Source organism: Poecile atricapillus, chromosome Z (genome assembly GCF_030490865.1).
Source record: "Poecile atricapillus isolate bPoeAtr1 chromosome Z, bPoeAtr1.hap1, whole genome shotgun sequence".
Taxonomy (NCBI): domain Eukaryota; kingdom Metazoa; phylum Chordata; class Aves; order Passeriformes; family Paridae; genus Poecile; species Poecile atricapillus.
Genome location: NC_081289.1, coordinates 46,440,089 through 46,462,830, shown reverse-complemented (window position 1 = coordinate 46,462,830; position 22,742 = coordinate 46,440,089). Strand labels below are relative to the sequence as shown.

The following is a 22,742-nucleotide window of genomic DNA, read 5'->3' as shown; positions in this document are numbered from 1 at the left end:
TCACATGAGAAAGTACTTGTGTGATATTAATTATATCCTTCAATTACTGCCACCTTCTGCCTTCCTCATCACCGTTCAGCTCCTCACTGCAGAAACATAAGAGCTAATACTGACCTCTGTAAATTAGGAATATAGCTGCAAGGCAGCAGTTCAATGCTAGTGCAAAGTTTTTTGACATCAGTGTGATAAAAGGCTAAAGCTAGTGCAAAGGAGTGGAGTCAGGTCTGGCATTGCTCCTTTTCCCACTAACTAGGATGACTGCTGTGACAGAAATTTCCCAAGAAATTGTTTAAGAACTGGAAGAACTGTTACAGCCAAGTCCCTGGTCAGAAGTGGGCAAGGTCAGAGATGGAGATCCAGCACTGAAGAAGCAACTATTTAATATAAGCCATCCAAATGCCTCCTTTTAACATCTGCTTTCTCTTGTCTTTACTGTCATTCATCATAAAACATCAAAACCATAGGAGAAACTACACAAGATGCTTGTCTGGTTGCAGTATTACCCACACCTAGGTCAGCCCTCATTTTAGCACTGTTAAACTGAACAAACACTACTCTGGCACACAGACACCTTCCCATATATTCTAGCACAGAAGAGACCGGAATGTGCTTATTAAAAGCTTAAGGGCACCTCTAATGCCATCCAGGAGACATTCAGCTACCCCATTACAAGTTTGAAAATCCTTTTATAAACTTGGCATAAAGATCCTTAGGAATGCTCTCCCTCTTCTTGTTTTGTGGTTTGTGTTTTGTTTGGTTTTTTTGTTTGTTTTTTTACAAGCAGCTAAATTGCAGAAGATGGGGCCTCTGAGAAACAGAATAGAGATTGACTTGGAGCATCTTCCAGCACAAAATAATTGTCACCATGCTTGCTAATGAAAATTTGTACACTCATGTAAAAGGAACAGACATTTTGCTGTGCTTGAAATGTCTCTTTTTTTTTTTTTTTTTTGTTATTTTGCAGTGAGACTGTCAAGAAAGAATTATGGGACTGTACACAAGAAAATAAAAATAACTAGGAACCTAAAGCAGAGATCACCTGTTTCTCATGCTAATGACAGTTTAGAAAGTGCACATTTGAAAACTCCTTTTTATTCTGTCAGAGAATCATAGGGCAGTTATCTTTAATAGCTATTACTCAAACAGCTGTATAAAAAGTATCTTATATCTCTAGCAGTCTTTATTCTATCAAAAGGATAATCCTTCAATGCTATGTGTCATTCACTTTAATTTTTCAAGGCTGACAACATTCTGAGTAGAGTGCTCTGCCATTCATGGGAAGATGTAAACTCATAACTGGAGGATTTATTTTCTTTTTAAGACTGCTTATATTGTTAAAAACAATGAAGAGCTGGATTTACAGGGCCAGGCTTTGTCAATCAGTGTAGCTATAGTGACATGACAGTTTTACACTAGCTGAGAATCTGGTCCTTGTGCTTATGAACAATAGAGAACTGGCTTTCCATGCCCTTGGTGGTAAGAGATGTGTAAAGAAAAACCCTTCTTGCCCTTCCCTTGTGACTTTTTATGAACATGCACAATGTGCCTATCCAAACACTGCAAATATTTAAGAATCATCCACTACACAACAATTTTGTTCTAATTTATGTTCAAATTTTTAATGCATGAATTCATATACTTTCATTAGCCAGCAGACAGGTATCAGTACTTACCTGTGATCTAAATGGTGAATAGAGAGAATAACCCCTGAATTCAAATGGGCTTGTTTTAAGGTCACCAGAATTGTGAATTCACCTTTATTTCTTAACTTCTGAAAAAATATTTCAGCTGTTTCTGGAGATGCCTTCACATTTCTTGAAGTATCTAAAATAAACATAAGAAAAAACAGTATAAAATCCTATGTTACTTTACATCCTTATTCAAAATAACAGGCTATTTCTGAGAAGCACAACTGAACAGACAGGCAAAAGCAAGGACCAAAGTATTTAAAACATTAGTTTTGCATGCAATGGGAGCCATTTCAATGAAAGAGAACACATTTTCTAGGACACCTATTCTATTCTGGGAGCAATGGTGTTTTGTTTTGATCCAGGGTCATAACTCTTACTTTCCTCAGGGATGGCCAGATGGTACCTTTAATATCTCATCCAAAGTTTGGGCTCACTAGCAGTGAAGCACAGTGACAACACTAGACATAAGCCTAAATCCAGACACGTGACCTGAGCAACTTTTTAATGACTTCTAAAATATCTTATGCCTAATAGCATAAATACACAAATAAATATACTAATTTGAAAAAAAAAAACCAACAAACAATTTACTCAGCTTTAAGTAATAGTTTAAAAATCCATGAAATTTCAAAATATTTTATCACTATTTCATTGCTCTATACTCCAGTTGGGTGGAGTTTTCCTGCTGCTTCTTGCACAGTATGTCATGAACATTTGTTAGAGTAGTGGCAAACATGCAATAAAGATTTTACTTTTAGAAACCAACACAATGCCTAGACTGATGAAATATTTCTACTGAATTTGCACATAACATGCATAGAAAATAAAAAAGGCCCAAGCTTAAGATGTCTAGAGAGATAATTTACAAAATAATATGTCAAATGCTGGAAAAGTAATTCCCAATCTTCAGAATACATTATACAAGAAAAAAATTAATATACATTTTTAATGCACAAAATCAATTCATTAGCATGTGTAATCAGCTGTGTAAGAATTAAATCAATTCACAAGCTTCTTGTCACAGCAATTTGACCATTCTGCTCTACTTGGGAACACTAGCTCAGGAGCAGCAGTAGAGAGCTAAGAGCAATAGAACTGGTGATTTTCTTTCGGCAACACTGGAGCTGAGCTCTCAAGTAAATCACTCTCAGCTTACACCACTGTTCTTGAAACAGTTTTATTCCTTAAATTGGAACTATGAAAATGCTGCTCTCTATTAATAACAACAGTTTATTTTGGCTTTCTGATCAGGATTTTTTTAATATCTGTTTAGGAAATGCAACAGCCTGTGCAACCGTGAAGTCCTAACCAAGTTCCTGAACAGTGTCGCACCTGGTTGAATTCCATCTGTTTTTCACAAAGGGAAACCCAAAAGGGAAAAAAAGGAAAAGTTAATTTCTACCAAATTTCTGTGATGCCTTCATAAGCAACTGATGAAAGAAAGCATATGTTTAATACCCCCACCCTTAAAGAAGGCCAGCCCATAAGTTTATAACTATCCCCATCTTCTACAGGCCCTTTTATTCCAACTAGAGCTATTGGGATGCAAACACTGCGCTACAGATGGCCTGTGCTTTCACAAGGAAACAAGCCCTCACCATCACATGGAGCTCTCCAGGGCCACCCCAGTCGTCACCACTGTGTGACAGGCATGGGAAACACAGAGCTGCCACAACACCCACAAGGTAGGAATAATTGATGAGGTCTCTTCATGTCACCTGAAACATTACCTGATCACTACACTAGATGAGAATTTTCCATCCTTTATTCTATAAAACCTTACCTGGGTACCCTATAATCATTCATTGTTGCCTCAGATAACCTTATACACAGACAATAGCATCAAGACCTGATTGCACCATGCTGGCAGCCTATATACTAAGATTACCATCACACTAACCTCTGGAATGTTACATTGCCAAAACACACGGCCATTCAGTTTTGGTATTGCCAATAGGTCAAATCATATTTGCTGCTCTAAAAAGCTACACAGCCTTTTGAATTATTACTACTCTTATGATGCACAACACTCTTTGCTCAGGGCAGGCACCAGGTGAATCTTTTAAAAGCAAGATGACTGAAAGGTCCTTGATCTGTCAGATCCATTCTTTTCACACTAACACAAGAGTGCAAATCCCTCCTTCCAATTGCCTTTGAAAACTAACAGTAGGTGCTTGATAGATCACCAGCTGTGCTCAATAAATATTGCTTCAGGCTGCTTCTTGATATTTGGCTCCTAGTAATCAGTTTAAGACCCAACAAAAATACTTTACTGGAACTGGAGTTCTTCCATAATAGCCTGGAAAAATCAAACTGGTATATCTCAAACAATAATTTGCAGTTTCTCAATAGTTACATAAAAACCCCATACTGTGAACATTTCTAATACACAAAACCAAAGGCATAAATCTTTTCAACTTAGAGTGCAGAAATAAGGAGAGAATTAATAGTTTGAATGAGAAATTTATCTCTAACCATGATGTTTTGGGTTTATTTTCCTAGAATATTCCATGTGTTTGGTTTGACCACACCACAACAAATCACAAATCCATAGTGTCATCACTCCATCTTTAACTTACAAAAACATGAAAGTGACAATTAAAGAATCAAAAATCCAAACTCAAATCATGTCTCAGTCCTTGTTCAGGCTAGATCCTTTAATATCTAACATTGTAAAGCAGCCTGGAAGCCCAGTGAAGAAAACCACTGACCCTAAGACCTGCAGGAACAGAGCCCTTCAGAAGACAAGCTTAGAGGCTGCCTGTGCTCCCAAAAACCCTCACTATTAGGAGACATTTTCCCCTCTCAGAGACAATCTGCAGTCAGAGCTCTGCAGCAAACACCAATACCACACCAGTGTTTCCTGGAGATGTCAAGAGCAGACAGACACTGTCATTTCAGTCATGCACATAAGATAATAACTGCACTTTATCAAAGATAGCAAGTAACTATCACCAAGACTCACTCCAAAAGTCCAAAGGACTACCAGTCCAAATGGGTATTGGAGAAAGAAGCAGTTTTATCCTTTGTCATCACCAGCATTTGACTGGTCTCATCAACCTTGTGGTGATAACTGCATTCATAAAAACAGAAGAGGAACTATTGGAGGCAACTGATCCACTCTTAACTAGTCCAGCCATGCCTCCTCACAAAAAAAAAAAAAAAGTGTTGGAAGAAGCCACAAACAAGTTATGAGAAGTAAGCAGGAAAATTTCCATACACAGCACCAGCAGCATACCAAACCACACAGTGGAGAGACTTAGGACAATCCATTCATTACCATTCCTTTCCAGTCCACAATAAAAGAAAACAGTTCTTCAATAGAATGCATACATTTTCCTAGCAAAGGACGGTCTCAAATTCTTGAAGAGCATATCAAAGTAAACATACAGTACAACTGAATTATAAAACAATTCCTGCAGAATAGTCTTTGAAGGAGGCATTCTAACTAATTGAGCTCCACAGTTTGTTTCATGGGCACATAATCAGCTTTTAATAGCAGGATCTATAAATCAATTCTGCATCTGACTGTAGCTCTGCTGAACTCTCCAAATTAAATTCTAGTGCTTTGCGAGAAGAAAGAGGGCTGAAGGCTAAAATGTGGCTGAAAAATATAATTGGCTCAATTTTTGTTTTGGTTTCCTACACTAGAAGGGATGAGTGTCACAGGCACATATTCACATCCTGTCACTTTCCCATATTCAAGTTTTCGGTTAATATTTTCATAACTAGGGATTTCACACAGCCTTCAAAGGGCAACTGTTTACTTTATATGGTTCTTTCATTTAGGTAACAAATAAAAACTAAACTGCACCCAGCCAATGGGGCAGCATGCAAAGCCACTCGAAAAGCAGAATCTTTACAGGGCTGACAGACCACAGCAGGATTTTAAGTGGAGCACAGTGCATTCAAATTTAGGAGCTGCATTCCTCTAATGAAAAATGAAGATATAAAGTAAAATAACCTTTATTAGACCAAAGCCTTGCTAGACGTGGTATGAATTAAATCCTTCAGTAGAAAGGCTGGTTGTTTTGCTATTTAAACTGATACATAAGATCTGCTCATAAAACATTTTCAGCTACTTTATCTATAAATTTTTCTATTCCCACCTCAAAGATTCCCAGTTGTTTCACAGAGAAGTGCAAAAAAAGCAGCTGTAGTTTTCCAAACCCAAGTGAACCTTTTTTGGATTCCCCAAGGTTGTCGGAAGGGGCTCTGCAAGGGTTTGGGGGAAGGTGCTGCAGCTCTACCTGAATTTTAAAAGATTGCAGTGGGGTAAACACTAGCCTTGTAAGATTCCCACTGGGGCCATTCCCAAGGGCTCAGGAGCACTGCCCAATTCCCAAGCCTGGGTGAGTTCCAGGACTACAATTGAAATGTAGTCAGGATACCACCAGGTAATCCAGAGCTCTGTGCACACAAGCACCCCCCGTAAACTGGATCCAACCTGGTGTCCCCAGCACAAACACTCACAAATGTCAGAAACAAGGACTCTAGTAATTAATTTCCCAAGTGGCATGATGAGGATCTTGGGATACCTCACAGGCTTTTTAGGGACATAGCCCACAAACAGCCCTTGCAGTTTTGACACCCCCATGGTGTGGTGTGTCTGCCTTATTTCCACTAAAACGCTTCAACAAAGAAGCATGCAGATAGAAATGCAGTGGATGAGAAGGAGAAAAGGAAGAGGGCAAAATGCTCTTCAGCTGAAACTAAACAATTGAAACAAAAACTGACTTGAAGCCAAATCATTAAATCAAATAAAAACAAGGGGGAAAATGTCACAGTTTGTTCTCGAAGCATTTGGGGAGGTTCCAACTGCCTTTGCTTTGTAGCTTCCTCTGTTCTGAATGTCAGCTACCTTGGTGTGTCATCCAGCAAGGGCTTTCCTCCAGCTCAAACCATATGCAACGTCCCCCAAGTCACAATGGACTAACACAAAAGACTAGAAGACCTCCTTCTGTACACATTTTTCCCCATTATATTGGTTGTTCATTCTTATATCTTTAAAAAACAGTAACCATATCACTACTGGCCAAAACTGTCTCACCTATATGCTACATACTTGGATGTTTAAAGTCATTTTGGCACAGCTGAGAACATAAATCCACTGTGGGAGAAGAGGAGGGAAGGCTACTGAGAGTCTGGACAGCTAGGCTTGAATAGGGACAATTAGGATAGACTTCGAAAATCCATGACTGTCTGTGGAAAACGACAGCTCTAATATAACACACGTTCCCTGTGAACTGACTATAATAGCACTGAAATCTGCCTAGAAGCATTCTGCAAGAGATGATACAAAACAAGTTTGGCGGTGATTATTCTAGTGGTTGGGTTAAGCCTCTGAGCTTATACACTAACCAGATGCTTCTAGAAACCGAGGCAAGTCAGACGTGACTGAATCGTTCCGCGATGGACTCGGTACCACGGCTCTCTCAATCTCAGTCTTAACCTGCCAGAGCACAATGCTGAGACATTTACACATCTCTCATCTTTCCTTGGGCTGTTGTCCCTCCAGCAAGGAGGGAATTTGCACCAGGACTACAAGAGGGAAGAATTTCCTGTAATGTAAAGCAGTCCAGATGCACTGCAAAAAGTCAGGCATGCTCCTCAAAAATGTCAGGTCCATGAAGAAGAATTCCATGACTATTGGACACAGTAAGCAAAAAAATAAATAAAAGATAAATAGTTATAGAAAAGGTTCTAGTGACTGCTAGTGTAATAGCATATTTCTGACAATTTTCCCAACCTTTTGCAAATGACAGGATAAGAAACTTAGGTTTCTTATCACAGGCAAACCTGAACTTTGAACATGTAGGATTCCAGATTAGAAATCTGTATTCCCAGCACAGGAGGCTGAAATAGCTGATTTACTAATAAGCAATACAGATCCTGCCACACTAGATTGTTAATAAAACAACTCCTACTGAACTGCCACAGAAAATGAAAATGTACTCTCCTGAACATCTCTGAAAGGAATTTTACAAATGTATAGATCAACACACAGGGAAGTGCCATACATACAAAAGTACTATCAGGGATTTTTAAAGGCATACATGATACAGAAAACTTCTGTCCCATGTACCCCAGAAATACTACCCCTTTCAGAGAAGTTGTCATCATGCTAGATACTATCATCAGGAGAGAAGGTGCTACTCACTGGGGACCTATTACATGACAGCAAAGTAATGAAGATAAAAGATTTCTGTTCTAGTTACTGAAATTCCACTGCTAGGAAATTAAAATGTGTGCTGCATGGTATGCTCCACACCATGTATTTATTATTGTAATGCTTTCTGGTGATTTATAGGTTCCAGATTATCAATTATATGATGCAATAGGCCTTTTGATTACCAGTTTTTCCTAGCCTATACTCCAACACTATTCTTAAATCCTTTTTAAGTTTTAAAGATGCTTTTTTGATTTGATTTTTTTGTATGTGTTCCCTCATAGGTAGAATCACATACTGCTACTTAGAATTATGTTGTTTAGGTTTTTCCCAGCCAAGACTGCTATAAAACCTATTATGTTTGAACAAGGACACTGATGGAGCACAGAGTGGGACTTCTTTTGTTTCTTCATTTCAATATCTAAAAGGTTACAGGCTATAGCTTTATAAATATATATGTGTATATAAATATGAACTCCCTTTGGGCACAAAACAGCTTTTTAGAAGCTGTTTTGAGAACACCTTGAAACCTGTGGAGAAAATCAAGCCTGCCTTGTTTTCCTTGCAGCTGCCATCTGTGGCATATGCACCTAGTTATGCTTGGTTGCCTACTGTCACATGAGCACTTTGTGTCAAACTGACCTAACAACAAACAGAAATATCACACCAAGAAATGCTGTTAACACTGGGACATTGAAGAGCAGAAGAAAAACAATGCAATATCTTCCAGCCCTACCAGTACTGTAATAAGGGCATGACACACATGAGAACTGCTAAAACACTGATTTTATTTTCAGTTCCTCATTGTATATAGCATGGCCAGGATTTTAACAGTTATTCAATTCAAGGCAAAAGGGGAGGACAGGAAGAGGAGGAGGAGGAGATAGTGTTGCCAGCCTTTTCCAAATTAAAAGGCAGGCTACCAAAGGTAAACAAAGCCCAACCAATTAAAAACAATCAAGTATAAACTTAATGGCAGTAATAAATCATGGAAGCAGATTATTCTAGATAAAGATCAAGCTGCATTACATACCCTACTCCTCTCTCTGAAGATGTGACAACTCAAATTCTCAAAAATATCATATTCCAGTGGTGAACTATCATACAATGGCAGACTGTATAAGATCAGCACCCACCATGGCATCCCTGAATTAGGATCATGCTTGGTGTAGGCAATCCAACACCCTCTCAGCAGCACACCACGTCTCCCCCTCACTTGGTTCTCACTGTGCAAGTGTCAGTAAGACTTACTCATGCTCTCTGCTCAGTCATTTTCTCTCAAAAACTCCTTTTGCTGTGACAAGTATGCAGCTCCTGAGGACCTAACTCCTACAGCCTGTGTTTCACAGATTCATTTAGGCTGGAAAGGACTTCTTGAGATCATCTAGCCCGACTGTAATCATTTGTGGGTGACCTAGAAGGTTTTTCTCTATAAAGAATCTGTTTCTCCCTCTTGGTAGTGATTTGGATCTCTCATCCTAGCTTTCCTTCATCTCTGGCTTTCTAGGGTATAACTGGTTTTGCCCATATTAGGGTTAATTGCCTTCAGCTAACCAAAACCCTGTGTATCAAGAATTTAAATGCTGATTTCTTTTCACACAACACAATGGTGAGCTTAAGAAAGCTTACCATATGAGATCATTTTGCAGATGACCACAACCATGCAGTTTGCATGAAAGATTAACTTCTGACCCAAGAGAATAGCCAACAGTCACTGACACAGATAGAAAGTGCCAGAAAAATTTGTTTCCTAACAGCAAAAATAGGGCAGGCCAGGGGGAGGGAGGCAACCACTGCAAAAAATTGTATCTGAATACGGACACATTCAACACCTCTGTTGCTAGCCACAGGCCTCCAGCAGCAGGCTGAGCAAACAGCAGCAGATGGGGGGAGAAGGCAGGAGACTGAACTGTAAATAGAATTCGAGCAGAAACAGGAAGCGGCAGAGAGACCACACCTGAGGGTAGAAGTAGGATGCCAATAACACCAACCATACTGGCATAGTTGGAAAAATCTCCACTCACAGGATATTGGTTCTGATGCCAGAAAAAGGAAAGATTAGGGTTTTGAATTGGGAACATCAAAGAGGAGAGATACCAAGGAATACCATATACACAGCTCAGCTGAGAGCAGGGCAGACAGGTAGAAAATACATGAAAGACTTAAACCAACCATTACCAGAGATTTCAAGAAAGCTGGGAAAGACCAGAGTTCAGATTCTCCAAAAGTTCTTATTTAAGTCAGGTATTAGTGGAGTCCATGCTTCTATGAATGTGCCCACTACCCCTGATGAATCAGCTACAGATTTAAACTCATGCCCAATTTATAAGCTTGGATGGGTTAAAATTATAAAATGTTTCCAGGCTTTATTTTTCTCTTCTAGGTTTATTTGAGTCAGGCATCATCAAAACACATGTAAGTGCACCAAAGAACAAGTTTCAGGAGAAGACAAAGGCACTGTTCTGATAATTGTGTACCAGGTATTTGATGCTACTTTCTGTCTTTGCAAAACTCTCCCTGTACTAGATCAGTTTCACCAACATCCCCACTCTCCAGAGTACAGAAAGACTTAAAGGGTCATCCACCCATTCTTTAGCCTATTACCTGAACAATTATGTACAATGACTACAACACAGCTAATGTTTCCTAGATATTTTATTTCATACTATCGTCTAAAAAAAAGTCAAAACTATGGAGATTTCCACCACTTCTCTTCAGCAGCTATTCCTCAACCTAAACTAGTTCTGTGTAAAAGTCTCCTTTTATCTTAAATCCTCTCAATTTGTAGTATCATTACATTACTCTTACCTCTAGCTCTTTGAATAATAAATAATTCCTTCATTTTAAACCTCTAAGAATCTTCTAATACTAAACACTTATCATGCAACACTTTTGTCATTTCTTGGACAAGTTGTACGTGCTCAAGTTCTTTCAAAAGCTTTCTTACTAAGCCAGCCCTTTTGTTACTGTATAATCAGGTTTGCTGTTTTTCTCTTCAGTCCCTGCAATTCATTGATATTTTTCTGAAATGCAGAAACCCAGAGTGAATGCAATAACCCAGATGCAGTATTTTTTTAAAATTCAACCTCCCAGATCTCTTACTGCCTTATGCTTTCCTTATGCTAATTGTGTATGCAGGGATTCCTAATCAGAGCAACACTGAACAGGGTACACAAGGTTTTCCCCAAGTCTGCCCTCTTCCTTGAATGAGAGCTGAGAAAATCTAGGGACTCTTTCAATTTTGAGGCATATTACTTAATGTTACAGAAAATCTTAAGAGTGTCTTTGGAACAGCTGGGGCACAATATGAAAATGTATGCTTAGGGAGCTATTAAAACACAGATTATTGACCTCAAAACTAGAAAAGATCCTTTGGAACCCTTCTGGATCATTACACAGCTGTATCTAGAGACTGGTGGACTTTCAGACAGACTCAAGGCTGGTACATGTCATCTTCTCTTTTAGGATAAACACTACAGATGTTACCACAATCTAATTATACTTAAATAAGCATTTATGCTGGGGAAATTGTATAAACATTGCTCTAACTCTACAATTGGAGGTCTTTTTCTTATTATACTCCCTGTTTTAAAAGAAGGAAATAGCCACTCAAATTTCACTAAAAGAGTTCTCAGTTATGGATCGCTAGCAATATTGATTGTAATGGCTCCCTTGGAAACATTACAGTCTATCATAGCAAAGTTGGTGCTGCAGCAAATATGTTAATCTGCTAAAAGCCTTTTGGACATTGTGTCTTTGGAAGTCTCTTTTCGGTCTGCTGGTCCTTTTAGAACATTTATGCCCATTGCTTTAACACCTTGCAACAGCCCAGAGCTGCGAGCAGCAGCTCATGAGATGACTCAAGCTAAAAGTCAATTTTCTAAGTTTGTGTGTCTCTCTGAAGTCATCAGCATCACACACACCCCCAAAAACAAAGTATGCACCAAAAAAGAAAAGCAAATAACAAGTTAACAATAAGAAATATTTTGCTGTAAAATTCTTCCATGTTGAAAATGGCTACAAGAAATTATTTTTTCTATCTAAAATATCTAAGTGAACATTCATAGAAGGTGTTTATTGTGGAAAACATGTCCAGGCAAAAAAATTTAAAAACTAAAATACCCTTTCTTATATTTCTCCTCAGATTTTCCTGAGAGGAAATCATTTGGACAATGCCAAGATGAAAAAATATATAATTTCTTAAACATTGAGACAAAATATAGAGGAATTTAGGCAAAATACACGGACAGAAAAAAAAGAAAATCTAACTGTGAAAAATCCTTTTTCACCCTTCATTCAGCTGTAACTTAGCAATACAGGTAGGAGAATACAGCTGCTTAGTGGATCTGCACCTTGGCACAAAACCAAACAGGATGAAATATAGGGAAGAGTCACTACAAAGAAGTAGAGTGTTCCATGACAGCTATATAAAATTTCCAGCCCCTATCCAACCCTTTTGAATAACTTACGAACTCAGTCCTGTACCTCCCTTAAGTCTCAGTGGAAACAGTGAAGTTAACCATACTTGGAGTTATTTTTCCAAGGTAGCACCTGTATACCCTGGAGGATACAGACTAGAAGAACATAAGCTGGGGAGGAAGGGAGAGTAGAAAACCTATTTCCCACATCTTATAAGCAAGAAGTAGGGGAAAAACAGACACTGAAATTGATCTAAAAGGGATGCGTAGGAAATGCTGCTGTCCTTTGTGACATCTCACTGGAGAATGAGCCATGCTGCAGTGGGGGAAGAAACCATAAAAAAAAGATTAACCTAGCAAGTGTCAGGCACACTTTGTGACTACAGAACTATGCCACAGCAAAAGTAATTACATAAGGGTAGAGAGACCTCATTTTCCCCAGCCACTTCCTCTTGCTAATTCAATCCTCCCCCAGCAATACTGAAAGATGCACTTGACAGCTATCTAGAAGGGTCACTGTCCTCTCTCTCAGGGCACATGTGCTGGGTGTGCTGGGTTCTCTCTGGCACACAGGACAGATGCTGTCCCGCTGTCAACATCACATCTTTTAACTTCAGCCAACACCATTGCCCCCTGCCACACCACCAGGAGAGGCTGCCAGGTGAGCAGCCATCTGCACCTGCCTGCTCTTGATGGGGACATCAACATGGAGAGAGGCTCTTTGGCCCCACTCCTCCAACCATCAGGTCTCTTCTCACCCACCAGGGTTCTGCCCCACATGCCCACACCAACACCATCTTAATGTATTCCCCTTTCATACAGCCTTAGAGTTGATGTGCATCATACTCATCTTCAGATTTCCAACAAAAATGCCAGGCTGAGCACTGAGATAATACAAGCCTCAACAAGGACTTTGTAGTTGCAATATTCTAGAAGAGGCCTCATTGTAAAGGCAGAAAGAAGCAAGTACAGTTCTGTCTGCTGTTAATCAGTATGAATTGTTTGGGGCAATATTGAATGTATAAACAATTCATGGTTATTTGCATTAACCTGAACAACCAGACACTCATTAAAAAAAAATTTAGAGATTCATCATTGTCACAGGGACTTAAATTTTTTCCAGGTATCAGCTACAACCTGGCTATGAAAAGCACAGGCTCAAATCCACAAGAACACAGTAAAACACAACATTGCTTTAAATGGAGTCACACCCCGCTGATAAATAAATTCAGGTATTAATTCACTCCAAAGGCTGAAGTATCAGAGACTGGACATGTTAACTGTCCTACAAAGCCCAGGCAAAGCCACCAAAGTCATGCTAGAATTTAACAGACTGAAAAGTGACAAGAGCCAGTATCAAGACATATGGAAAGAGATGCAAGAAAAAAGACAAAACCAAACAAAACCCCAACAAAACAAAACCTAATAAATAAATTAAAAAAAAAAACAAAAAAACTAAAGGCTCTAAAGGGAATATTTAATCGCTGAGATTATTACCTTTCCCTCCTCAGAAAAAACCCACTGCAGAAAATCAAAAGAAAACAAAACAAAATTTAAAAAAGGGCAACAAAAGAACACTTTGTGTAAAGTAACTTTCCTCGGGATGAATAATGACAACTTTTAGAGCAGAATGTAAAACAACCTTGTTGCTTGCCACTTATACTTCTGTGATACTAATGCCTCATACACACTCCCAGCCACAGTATTTATTAGAAACTTTCAGCATAAGACAGTTGCAAATCCCAAATGCCACAGGCCAAGTTTTATGTAATTCCTTAACATTACTTTGTATCAGCTCTGCAGTAATGACTACATTCAGGGATTACAAATTTTTCTTCTCTCAGTTTCTGTATCTGCCATACATTATGTTCCCATTCATTTCCCATTTCTCAGCCTACCCTCCACTGTACAATTACAAGCATCAATCAGAAGCTCAAGATATTTAAGTCTTTTTCCCATAAATTTTCCCCCTTTATTTTACAGATAAACCAGCACAACCAGTTAGCAAGGAACACAATCTCCAGTTCTGGGCATATCCATGAATATTCAGTAGGGGTAAATGCATCCTAGATCTCCATGCATTAAAATTCATGGTTTAGGATGGAAAATTGATGCAGGATCTTTACATCCCATCTCCTTTTTTGGGCAGGGTCCTCAAGCAGCAGACACTTCACAAACACCACCTCTTGCTACAACTACTCTTTCCCAGAAGAGGTTGCTGAATATTAAGTTCTTCTGGAGCAAGGGTATGTCTCAGAGGAGCAGCTGGACCAGCAAAAGCAGTCCAGCTTTTCAGGGCTCTCCTGCTCTCCTTCAGCACCCAGCCTGGCTCCCCAGAAGCATAAATCACAATCCTGGCAGTGCCCTGCCACAGTGGTTACTGTTTGCACAGGTGCAGAGGCAACTTCAGAAAGTTTCAGAAGTGGAAGGCGGCAAAGGGAAAGCTTATCCTGTTATTCCAGATATACCAAAACCTTTCTGGCTACCACATTGTCTTAGAGCAATTGCTTACATTAGGCATTTCTAACATCAAAAAAACATGCTAGTGCCTACTGAAATTAAACTTGGATTAAAACTTTTGTTATCCAGACAACCTCTATGATGGAGGTCTCACATTTTGAGGATTCAGTGCTTTTGAGAGAAACCAGTTTGCATTCAAGACAAAAGAAAAGTTGCAGATAGGTGTTCACTCTGCAGTCAGCTAAGCCAGTTGGCAACATTAACATCCTCATTCCCAGCTGTTACCACTCCTCCGGGAGATGGGTACAGCTGGAGAAAGGGGATTTTACAGGACTCTCTAATCCATGTCACTGCAGTCAGCCAGGTTCGCTCCTGAAGCTGGCTGGTTTTGCCATCAGCAGACATGGGAACACTCATATAATCTCTTGCTTTAGAAGAGTTGTGGGGACAGTAACCTCTAGCTTCTGGGCAGTGCTGAGCAGCTGGGAACTGTAATATTTTCAGCAGGCTCAGCTGGAACCTGGAGAAAACATCTGTCCATAATTTCAATGACAGGTGGCAAGGAAAAAGCAGTGTGTGTGAAATGCATAGGCAATGTAAATACTGTTTCTTTGACAAAAAGTTCACTCACTTCTGCTTTTAAGGCTTTATTTTTAGCTTCTTTATTTAGCAAATGCCCAGAGATGACATCATGAGATAGAGTGAACTTTCCAAAGGGATACAAGATAGAGTAATATTGTCTTGCTAGTATTTTAATATAACACACTAATGATCCATTCATACAACAACAGGTAACACACCACTTTTACCAAGAAGCCTGTTTTAGGGGACTTTTTTCTGCCTGCATTTTGGATCAGCCAGCACCAATTCAAAGGACAGTACTTCCAAGTCCTTTCATTCATCCCACTGACAGATTAAATTATTTTTTATTATTTTTTAAAATATTATAGCACATCTTGATCCCCATCAGAATATTTTATATCCCCACCATATTTTGCCTCTAAATTTGTCCTTCCTATAAATAAATTCCAAATTCTGTATTCAGAGACATAAGCTCTCGCATTTTCATAATTGATATGTCCTTTTTTACCTTTTCCTTAAATACATGTTTCTGTGTTTGTAACCATCTGACTGCACTCTTCTGTCCACCTTTTAGCCTTCCCTTTGAGCAGAATATACATCTTTTGATGGGCATATATTGTCCTTACACATCACCTGGCTTTCATTTTTGTAGCCTCTCCTTCCTTGATTTACAGTGTACTTTCCACTCTCCACTGGTGCTGGAGGCAGTTGGAAGGTGTCTCAATTACTACACACACACACACTCTCTTTGGACAGTCTGATGAATAGTACCTGCTCTCAACAAGAGAGACCCAGGAAGACTGTCAAAATGCTCTAACTATGAAGTACATATAATACAGAATTTAAAGGGAGGGTGACAAAATGTTATTGCCTAGTGAAATGCCAGAGGAGACCAGGTTACTCTTGCAGTCCTTCTTTAGACTGTCACACCTCAGAACACCATTTCCAGCTGAAAAACCTGGCTTCACTGGGACCTTTCATGAGCTTAGTGTTGTATCTCCTAGCACAGACTTGAGTCAGTCATCCAAAACCCTCATCATCCTTCAGCATCCCTTGCTGTGGTTTTGTCTACTTCTTCAAACTCTCCTGCAGTTACATATGCAACATGTCCTCTTGAAGCAATATGATTTCCATATTTTCATAGGAAAATAGATACATTGGACTTTTATCGTCACCCATCTCCTTAAATCGCATTAATGCGGTATACTTAAAAAAAAAAACTATAAAAATGACAATGTGTATTTCTCCAAAAGCTTTCTTTAACTACATTAATTACACTTCAGTCCACCCATCTGGTTTGGGCTTTATCCAAGTGTCATCCCTGTTTTACAAAGGGAATAACAAAGAAAATTTCACTGACTTATGTCAACAGTTGCCAACAGAGAGATATTTGGGACATAGATATTCTGACTTCTGTTCTCCTGCTCTGACCAGCAGAGGAATAATTTTCCTCTCAACATATTTTGACATAATACTATCTGCTGTTGGCTAGAAAGTGCAGGCAGATGTTCACATACAGCAACACTAACGTTTTTGAAGACTTCCTCCTGTTTTCTATTCATAATTGTATCTTCCCACAAGCTACACTGGAACATTTCATAATTACTTTGCAAATCACATTTCCAGAAAAAGAAGTCCCTGCAACTAACTAGATTCAGGTTACAGTGGCATTCTATTGCTACCATTCATGACAACCAAGGAGCATCAGACACCTAAAAAGTTTTAGAATCAAGCACCTGAATCTCCTGAAGGCAAAAACACACACACACACAAAAAAAAGAAATTTAAAAAAAATTTAAAAAAAAATGTCCAAGTAACAGCAAATTTCAAATGGCTAACATTATTTCTAAATCAGGAACTGTATAAGGAGTATAATCTAAATTATCTTGACTGGACAGTGCCAGACTAAAACTACCTTTCGAGAGTGACTGCTTGTTGTTCTATATGCCCTAGGAATACAAGTACCTTTGAAAAGTCAATTACACAAGAGAGAATTTGCCAGAACAGCCAATCAGATGCTAAATCCCTATACTGAAAATTGATGCTACATCTAATTAAGCAGTCAAAACTGACTTTTTTGCCTAGAAACTGAAGTAAAGAGACTATTCTGCTTTAACTACATGTATAATTTTCCCATCATATATCTTCTAATTGTCTATTACCTGTTAGCAGTTCAACATGCCACATTCATAATTTTCTTCTAAAATAAAGAACAGCATTTGGGACTTTTGAATGGCTTAAGCTTACGTAAAGTAAGGCTTTACATCAGTTGAGAATATGGTCTATCAAAAAGGCAACATACTTAAGTGTTGTAAATATGTGTATGATACAAGAAAAGATTCACTATCTGAAGAAATAGAGAGGCAAAGGATCATAAGTTTGAGCTCTCAGAGTAAGTTCACAGATCAATTAAAGTAATTTGCATCATTCTCACAAAATCTTTTCTGTCTAGGACTAAGGCTTTAGCTGGAATAAGGAAAGCCAAATTTCAAGGCAACACACACACACACGTATTTGAAATTCACACACTGCAAATACATGCATTAAGAGGCACGCACTGCAGAAGTGTTCCCAAAGTGTGAGTTCTAAGAGCAGAACAAAAATGACTAAGTGGACCCAGCAGTCTGATCAAGGAAGGAAATTTCTCTATTTCTAAATGCAAGTTCAGAAATTAAAATCTCTCTGCTCAGTAAGGACCCCATTTACTATAAGAAAATCAGTAGTCCTCTTATGCAGTAGCAGGGAAAATTATCTCCAGTCCTGCAGGGCATGAAAGACTTCCTAAGGGACACAGAGACTTCAACCATCATTTAGACACAAGTGTTTTCATCCTTGTTTTTCCTCCAATTGTTTCCAACAAAATAAAAAGGCTGCTGTGAAAAATTAAAACTCCTGTCTTCTTTTGCTACAAATAAACTGCAAACCCATGTGGGGACAATGTACACTCATAATTGCAAAGAAAGAGGGAAAAACTTGAAAAAAAACCAATTCTTTAGTAACTCAGTAATTTTTTTGTCCTGACACTGGGAAAATATACCAGAGAGTCTTATTCTTCCAAACCTTGAATCCTGTTACCAGTGAAAGCAGTGAGTTTTACCTTTCTCCCACTTGCTCACCCCAATCCCCTATAGCACAATGGGGCTTCAACTCAGAACCATACCTTAAAAATTACACCTATTTTAGGACACCAATCCCACTGACACACAAATGCATTGCCACTCGAAGCAGTCACCCCCTTCACGGAGGTCTCTGCCCTGCAGCCACAAGCCCACCACAGATGTTTAAAGCCAACGTGTGCCAGTGTTGCTGAATGCATATGCCCATGTGTCTCCACATTTATGTCCATAGTGACACATGCTGGCCGTTCCAGGGAAGAACACTGCTACAGAGGTCACCTTAAAAAAATAAAAAAAAAAGAAGAAGCCTTTGGCAACTATTAGCTTCCTGATAAATTCTCTCATTAATGTAAACATGAAAAAGAAATTCCCTTTCCAGATCTTATCTCCCTTGAATCATAACTCTTCAGTACGTGAAACACAGCCTCTTGCCTGTTGCACTACAAATCTGTTCGGATCCAAGCTAAACTCCTGGCATGGCACAAGAAGCCAACAATCAAGTTCTCCTATCTTATAAGTGCAAGCTGATGTGGAGATTTGCTTGTTTTTTATCAGATGGTGAGCCACATTCCTTCTTCTTGTTTAGTCATAGATTATAAGGAGCATTTAATCGTCTTTCAGATAAGAGACTTGCTTCTAAAGGCCAGTTTTAAGTGCTTTTTTTTTTTTGTTAAGATAGACTGGGTGTTTTTTTCCTAAAAATATTGTTGATTTAAGCTTCATTTAACATATCAGTATTTTATTAAAGTGTAATTCAAAAACGCATTGATAATAAGCAAATGTATGGAATGTAACCAATGCCAACATATTCAATGAGTTATCAAGAGTTATTTTACAGTCTTTTATGAATTACAATATAAGAAATTTTAATAAATTTTAATAATCTTTAATAAAACTCCTAAATGTATTTTTGGAAGACAGAAGACTACTATTTTATTTCTATTCCCAATATTAATATTAAAGAAACAATCACAAGTACTGAAGAAACCAAAACTCATTCATTGTTTCACAGGAGGGTTATGTCACAAAAGCTCCAAAAGGCCACTTCCCTCTGGCAAAAAGAAGGGTGTTCTTATTTCCAGCCATCTGCCTCCCTCCTCCGGGGCACTTCATTTCACCATTTTGCTCGATTCACATAAAACTTTCAGTGAGGCTTTCCTTAGCTGGAACTGGGATATGTTTAGCGTTTCCCAAGTAAAGCAGTAGAGTGGGTGGTGCTATTATTCATCACCGCACCCCACGACTCACAAAACATGCCATCTGCCATCCCCATTCCTGCTGTACTTTAATTAAGCGTCTACCAGTCAAAGAAAAAAAAAATGGGGTGAGAGAGGAAAAAAATTATAAAATAATGGGAGGGGAGCTGTAAAGAAGAGTGGAAGAAAAGCGAGCAGGAAGGGAAGGGACGGGATGCCGAGGTCTCAGAGCGAGCACACCTCTCGCGTTGGGGTGACTTGGTGGGGACGCGCCCCGTGCGCAGCGCCGGGGCCCCACGGCCACGGCCGGAGTTGCGTGGCCGGGGCGGCCGTACCTGGGAAGAGGAAGGCTTTGCTCCCGTTGTGCAGCCCCGGCACCTGGCGCACGCCCTCCGTGGAGCCTCCCAGCTGTAGCTCGGACAGCACGTCGATCTGCAGCGAGGGGTCCACGCCAAAGCCTGAAACTGACCCAAAAAGTGCCGTCACCCACCCGCCGACGCCGCAACTTGCCGAGCCCCCACCCAGCTCTTCCGCCGCTCTCCGCACCTGCGGCTGCCCGGCGGCCAGAGCATCGCGGCTGCGAAGCTCCAGCGGCCCCGCTCCCTTGCACTCCCCCGGCGGGTCCGGCATCTGCCTACCTGGTCCCAGGCACAGGAGAAGGCAGAGCGTGCTCAAGCGGATGCCCGACTCCATGGTAGAGCGATGCGCTCAGTCCATAGTCCCCCTCCTCCGGCTGCTGCGGGCGAAAAGCCTCCGGGGCACGGGCTGGGTCCCTCCCCGCCTCTCAGCGAGCGGCACGGACCCTGCGCCGCCCCGCAGCGCGCATCACGGCGGGCGCCGCGCCGCCCCGCCGCCGGCCGGAGCACACAAAGGCGAGGGCGGGGGGCGTGCGGGCAGCACAGCTCTCCGCCCGCGGGCAGACAATGGGGAAGCCCGGCGGAGCCTCCCGCCGCTGCCGCCGTGCGAGCGAGGCCGCGGCAGCCGGAGGCGGCGCGCCCGTGCCCCGCAGCTCCCGGCCCGCCGCCGGGCGCAGCCGCTCCGCTGGAGAGCAGCAGCCGCCGCAGCCTCCGCCCGGATGGCAGGAGAGCGCCTCTCCTCCCCGCCGTCCAGCGGGGACAGCGGCACCGGCGGGAGGGGCCGCCGGTTTATGCCACGGCCACAGGAGCCGCCCACCGCCTCCGCCGGGCCGGGCAGGGCTGGGCAGGGCTGGGCAGGGCCGGGGGAGGCGCCCCGGCCGCCGGGGAGCGACGGGGAGCGGGTCCGCTGTACGGGGGCCGCTGTACGGGGGCCGCTGGGAACTCCGCGGGGAAGCGGCGGGGACAGCCGGGGTGCCCCCGGAGGCCGCGGCTGGCAGCGGGCGATCGGTGCTGGCAGTGACCCTCGGGGTGCTCTGCCTGTCGGCAGCTCTCCTCTGCCTGTGCTGAAGTCACCGCTTGGTTCCCTTCCCGAGGTGATGCCGTCCAGGGTCTGGCACAACCTCCGCCTGATCTTTGAGCGTGAATAAAAAGAATTTGGGAACGCGGGGGGGAAGGGAAGAAATCAGGACTTTTGCAGTAGCTGACTGAGATGGGAACGTGCAGAGCTGGCGCGGGGCTGAAAACGGCAGGTTCGTTTGCCCTGTCGTAAAGAAGGATTCTACAGAGCGATCCTGTCCTCTTTAACAAACCCTCCTCCCGCCCCAGCAAGTGACATTTCTGTGCCGTACTTTGTGTGCCTATAAAGGGGGCTAAGAATAGCCTTATTCTTCCCTTCCCTTTCATAGACTCCCAATGTGCAGGGCAGAAATGTCTTGTTGCCAGTTTGTCAAATTCTGCAGGATAAAGGATTGGGAGGTTAATTTATTTTTTTTTCCCTAATTTCACATGCATGTCAGTAAGACCCTGATGTCACCTGGTGATTCCAGTATTGTTTGTTGACCTCTCCCAAGTTCATCTTCACTGGTATTTTCAAATAATAGAATCTTTAAAAGTAACCTTTCACATATTTCTCAACAGTAACTATGAAGACTGAAAGGGAAAGCAGTTTTTTCCTTCACTTTTTTTTCTCCCCCAAGACAACCATGGGAGTCCATGGTAAATCTCCTTTCTGGACTATATTAACCCATTGAGATACTAAGCACCATACAAAGCAAACATCCACTTTCTTATAAGAAAGAAAAAAAATATAATATGAGAGAGAGAGACAGAGAGAGAGAGAGAAGAATGTCTATATGTGGAAGTGGAAAATGCAATCCATCCCTCAACTCAAATCCAGAGCACAGGTGTTAGGTTCAATTCCAGTGTGCATGTCACCCTCAGAAGAGCTACAGACTTCTCCAGTTGGTGGAGCCAGTACAGCCACTTCACATTGTAACTGGTCTGAAAACAAACAAAAATTAAAGGAACCCTGCTGCTGGTACCACCCGTGTAACTGGTCACACAGCATCCCTGATGCTGTACCTTGCACAGTCATAGTCGTCAGGGACATCCCACCCCTATGCCAATCAGCCTAGCACCTCTTCTGCCCCAAATCTTTGTCTCCAGCCTCTTGCTGACATGGCACTGTACTTCCGAACTCATGGAATACATTGGCTGCCAAAGCAGCCCTAAAGGTTTCCTTGGGAGAGTTCACAGGCGACGGCCACATATCACTGATTGTTTTCATGCTATTGAAATCACATTGGTTACAGATAAGTCAGCCAGAAGCAATTAATTTGAGAAGAAATAGGTTCAATATCTAAAACAATAATGGTGCATGATGAGCCCGCTGCCAGTTGGGTCAGGCATACAAGTGGACAAACCAAAAGAGGCAAACATCTGCCCTAAGTCCTTTGCAGCTGCCAGCAGACAGTGACATTTTCCATTTGCTGAGGCTGCCAAAGCAACATAAGCATGTAAATTGGGCAAGTCCATCCCTTTAATAATCTACTTCTTTCTCAAAAGATCTCCAAGGAGTGGCCACTCATATGCACATACATGAAAAACCACTCAAAACACCATCCAACCTGCTTTATCTATTCCCCCAGTCTATGTGGAGCCCAGGGCAGACATTATACACATTACATGGAGCTGTGTTTCTGCTATGTGATAATAGTGACAGTATTCAGCTAACCAAGAAGTAAGTGAACAAAA

General features: G+C 41.2%; 1 protein-coding gene across 1 annotated transcript in view; it reads right to left on the bottom strand.

The window, feature by feature from the left end:
• The window catches only part of LOC131573667 (protein NEL-like), a 137,712-nt gene extending 117,302 nt beyond the window's left edge, over positions 1–20,410 (bottom strand). Inside the window, exons 1-3 of the mRNA XM_058827845.1 lie at positions 20,271–20,410; positions 19,968–20,096; positions 1,674–1,824 (exon numbers count right to left, since the gene is read on the bottom strand). Of these exons, the coding sequence (XP_058683828.1) occupies positions 1,674–1,824; positions 19,968–20,096; positions 20,271–20,325 (335 nt within the window). The 5' untranslated portion in view covers positions 20,326–20,410. The remainder of the gene's footprint in view (positions 1–1,673; positions 1,825–19,967; positions 20,097–20,270) is intronic.
• Positions 20,411–22,742: the final 2,332 nt, after the last annotated feature.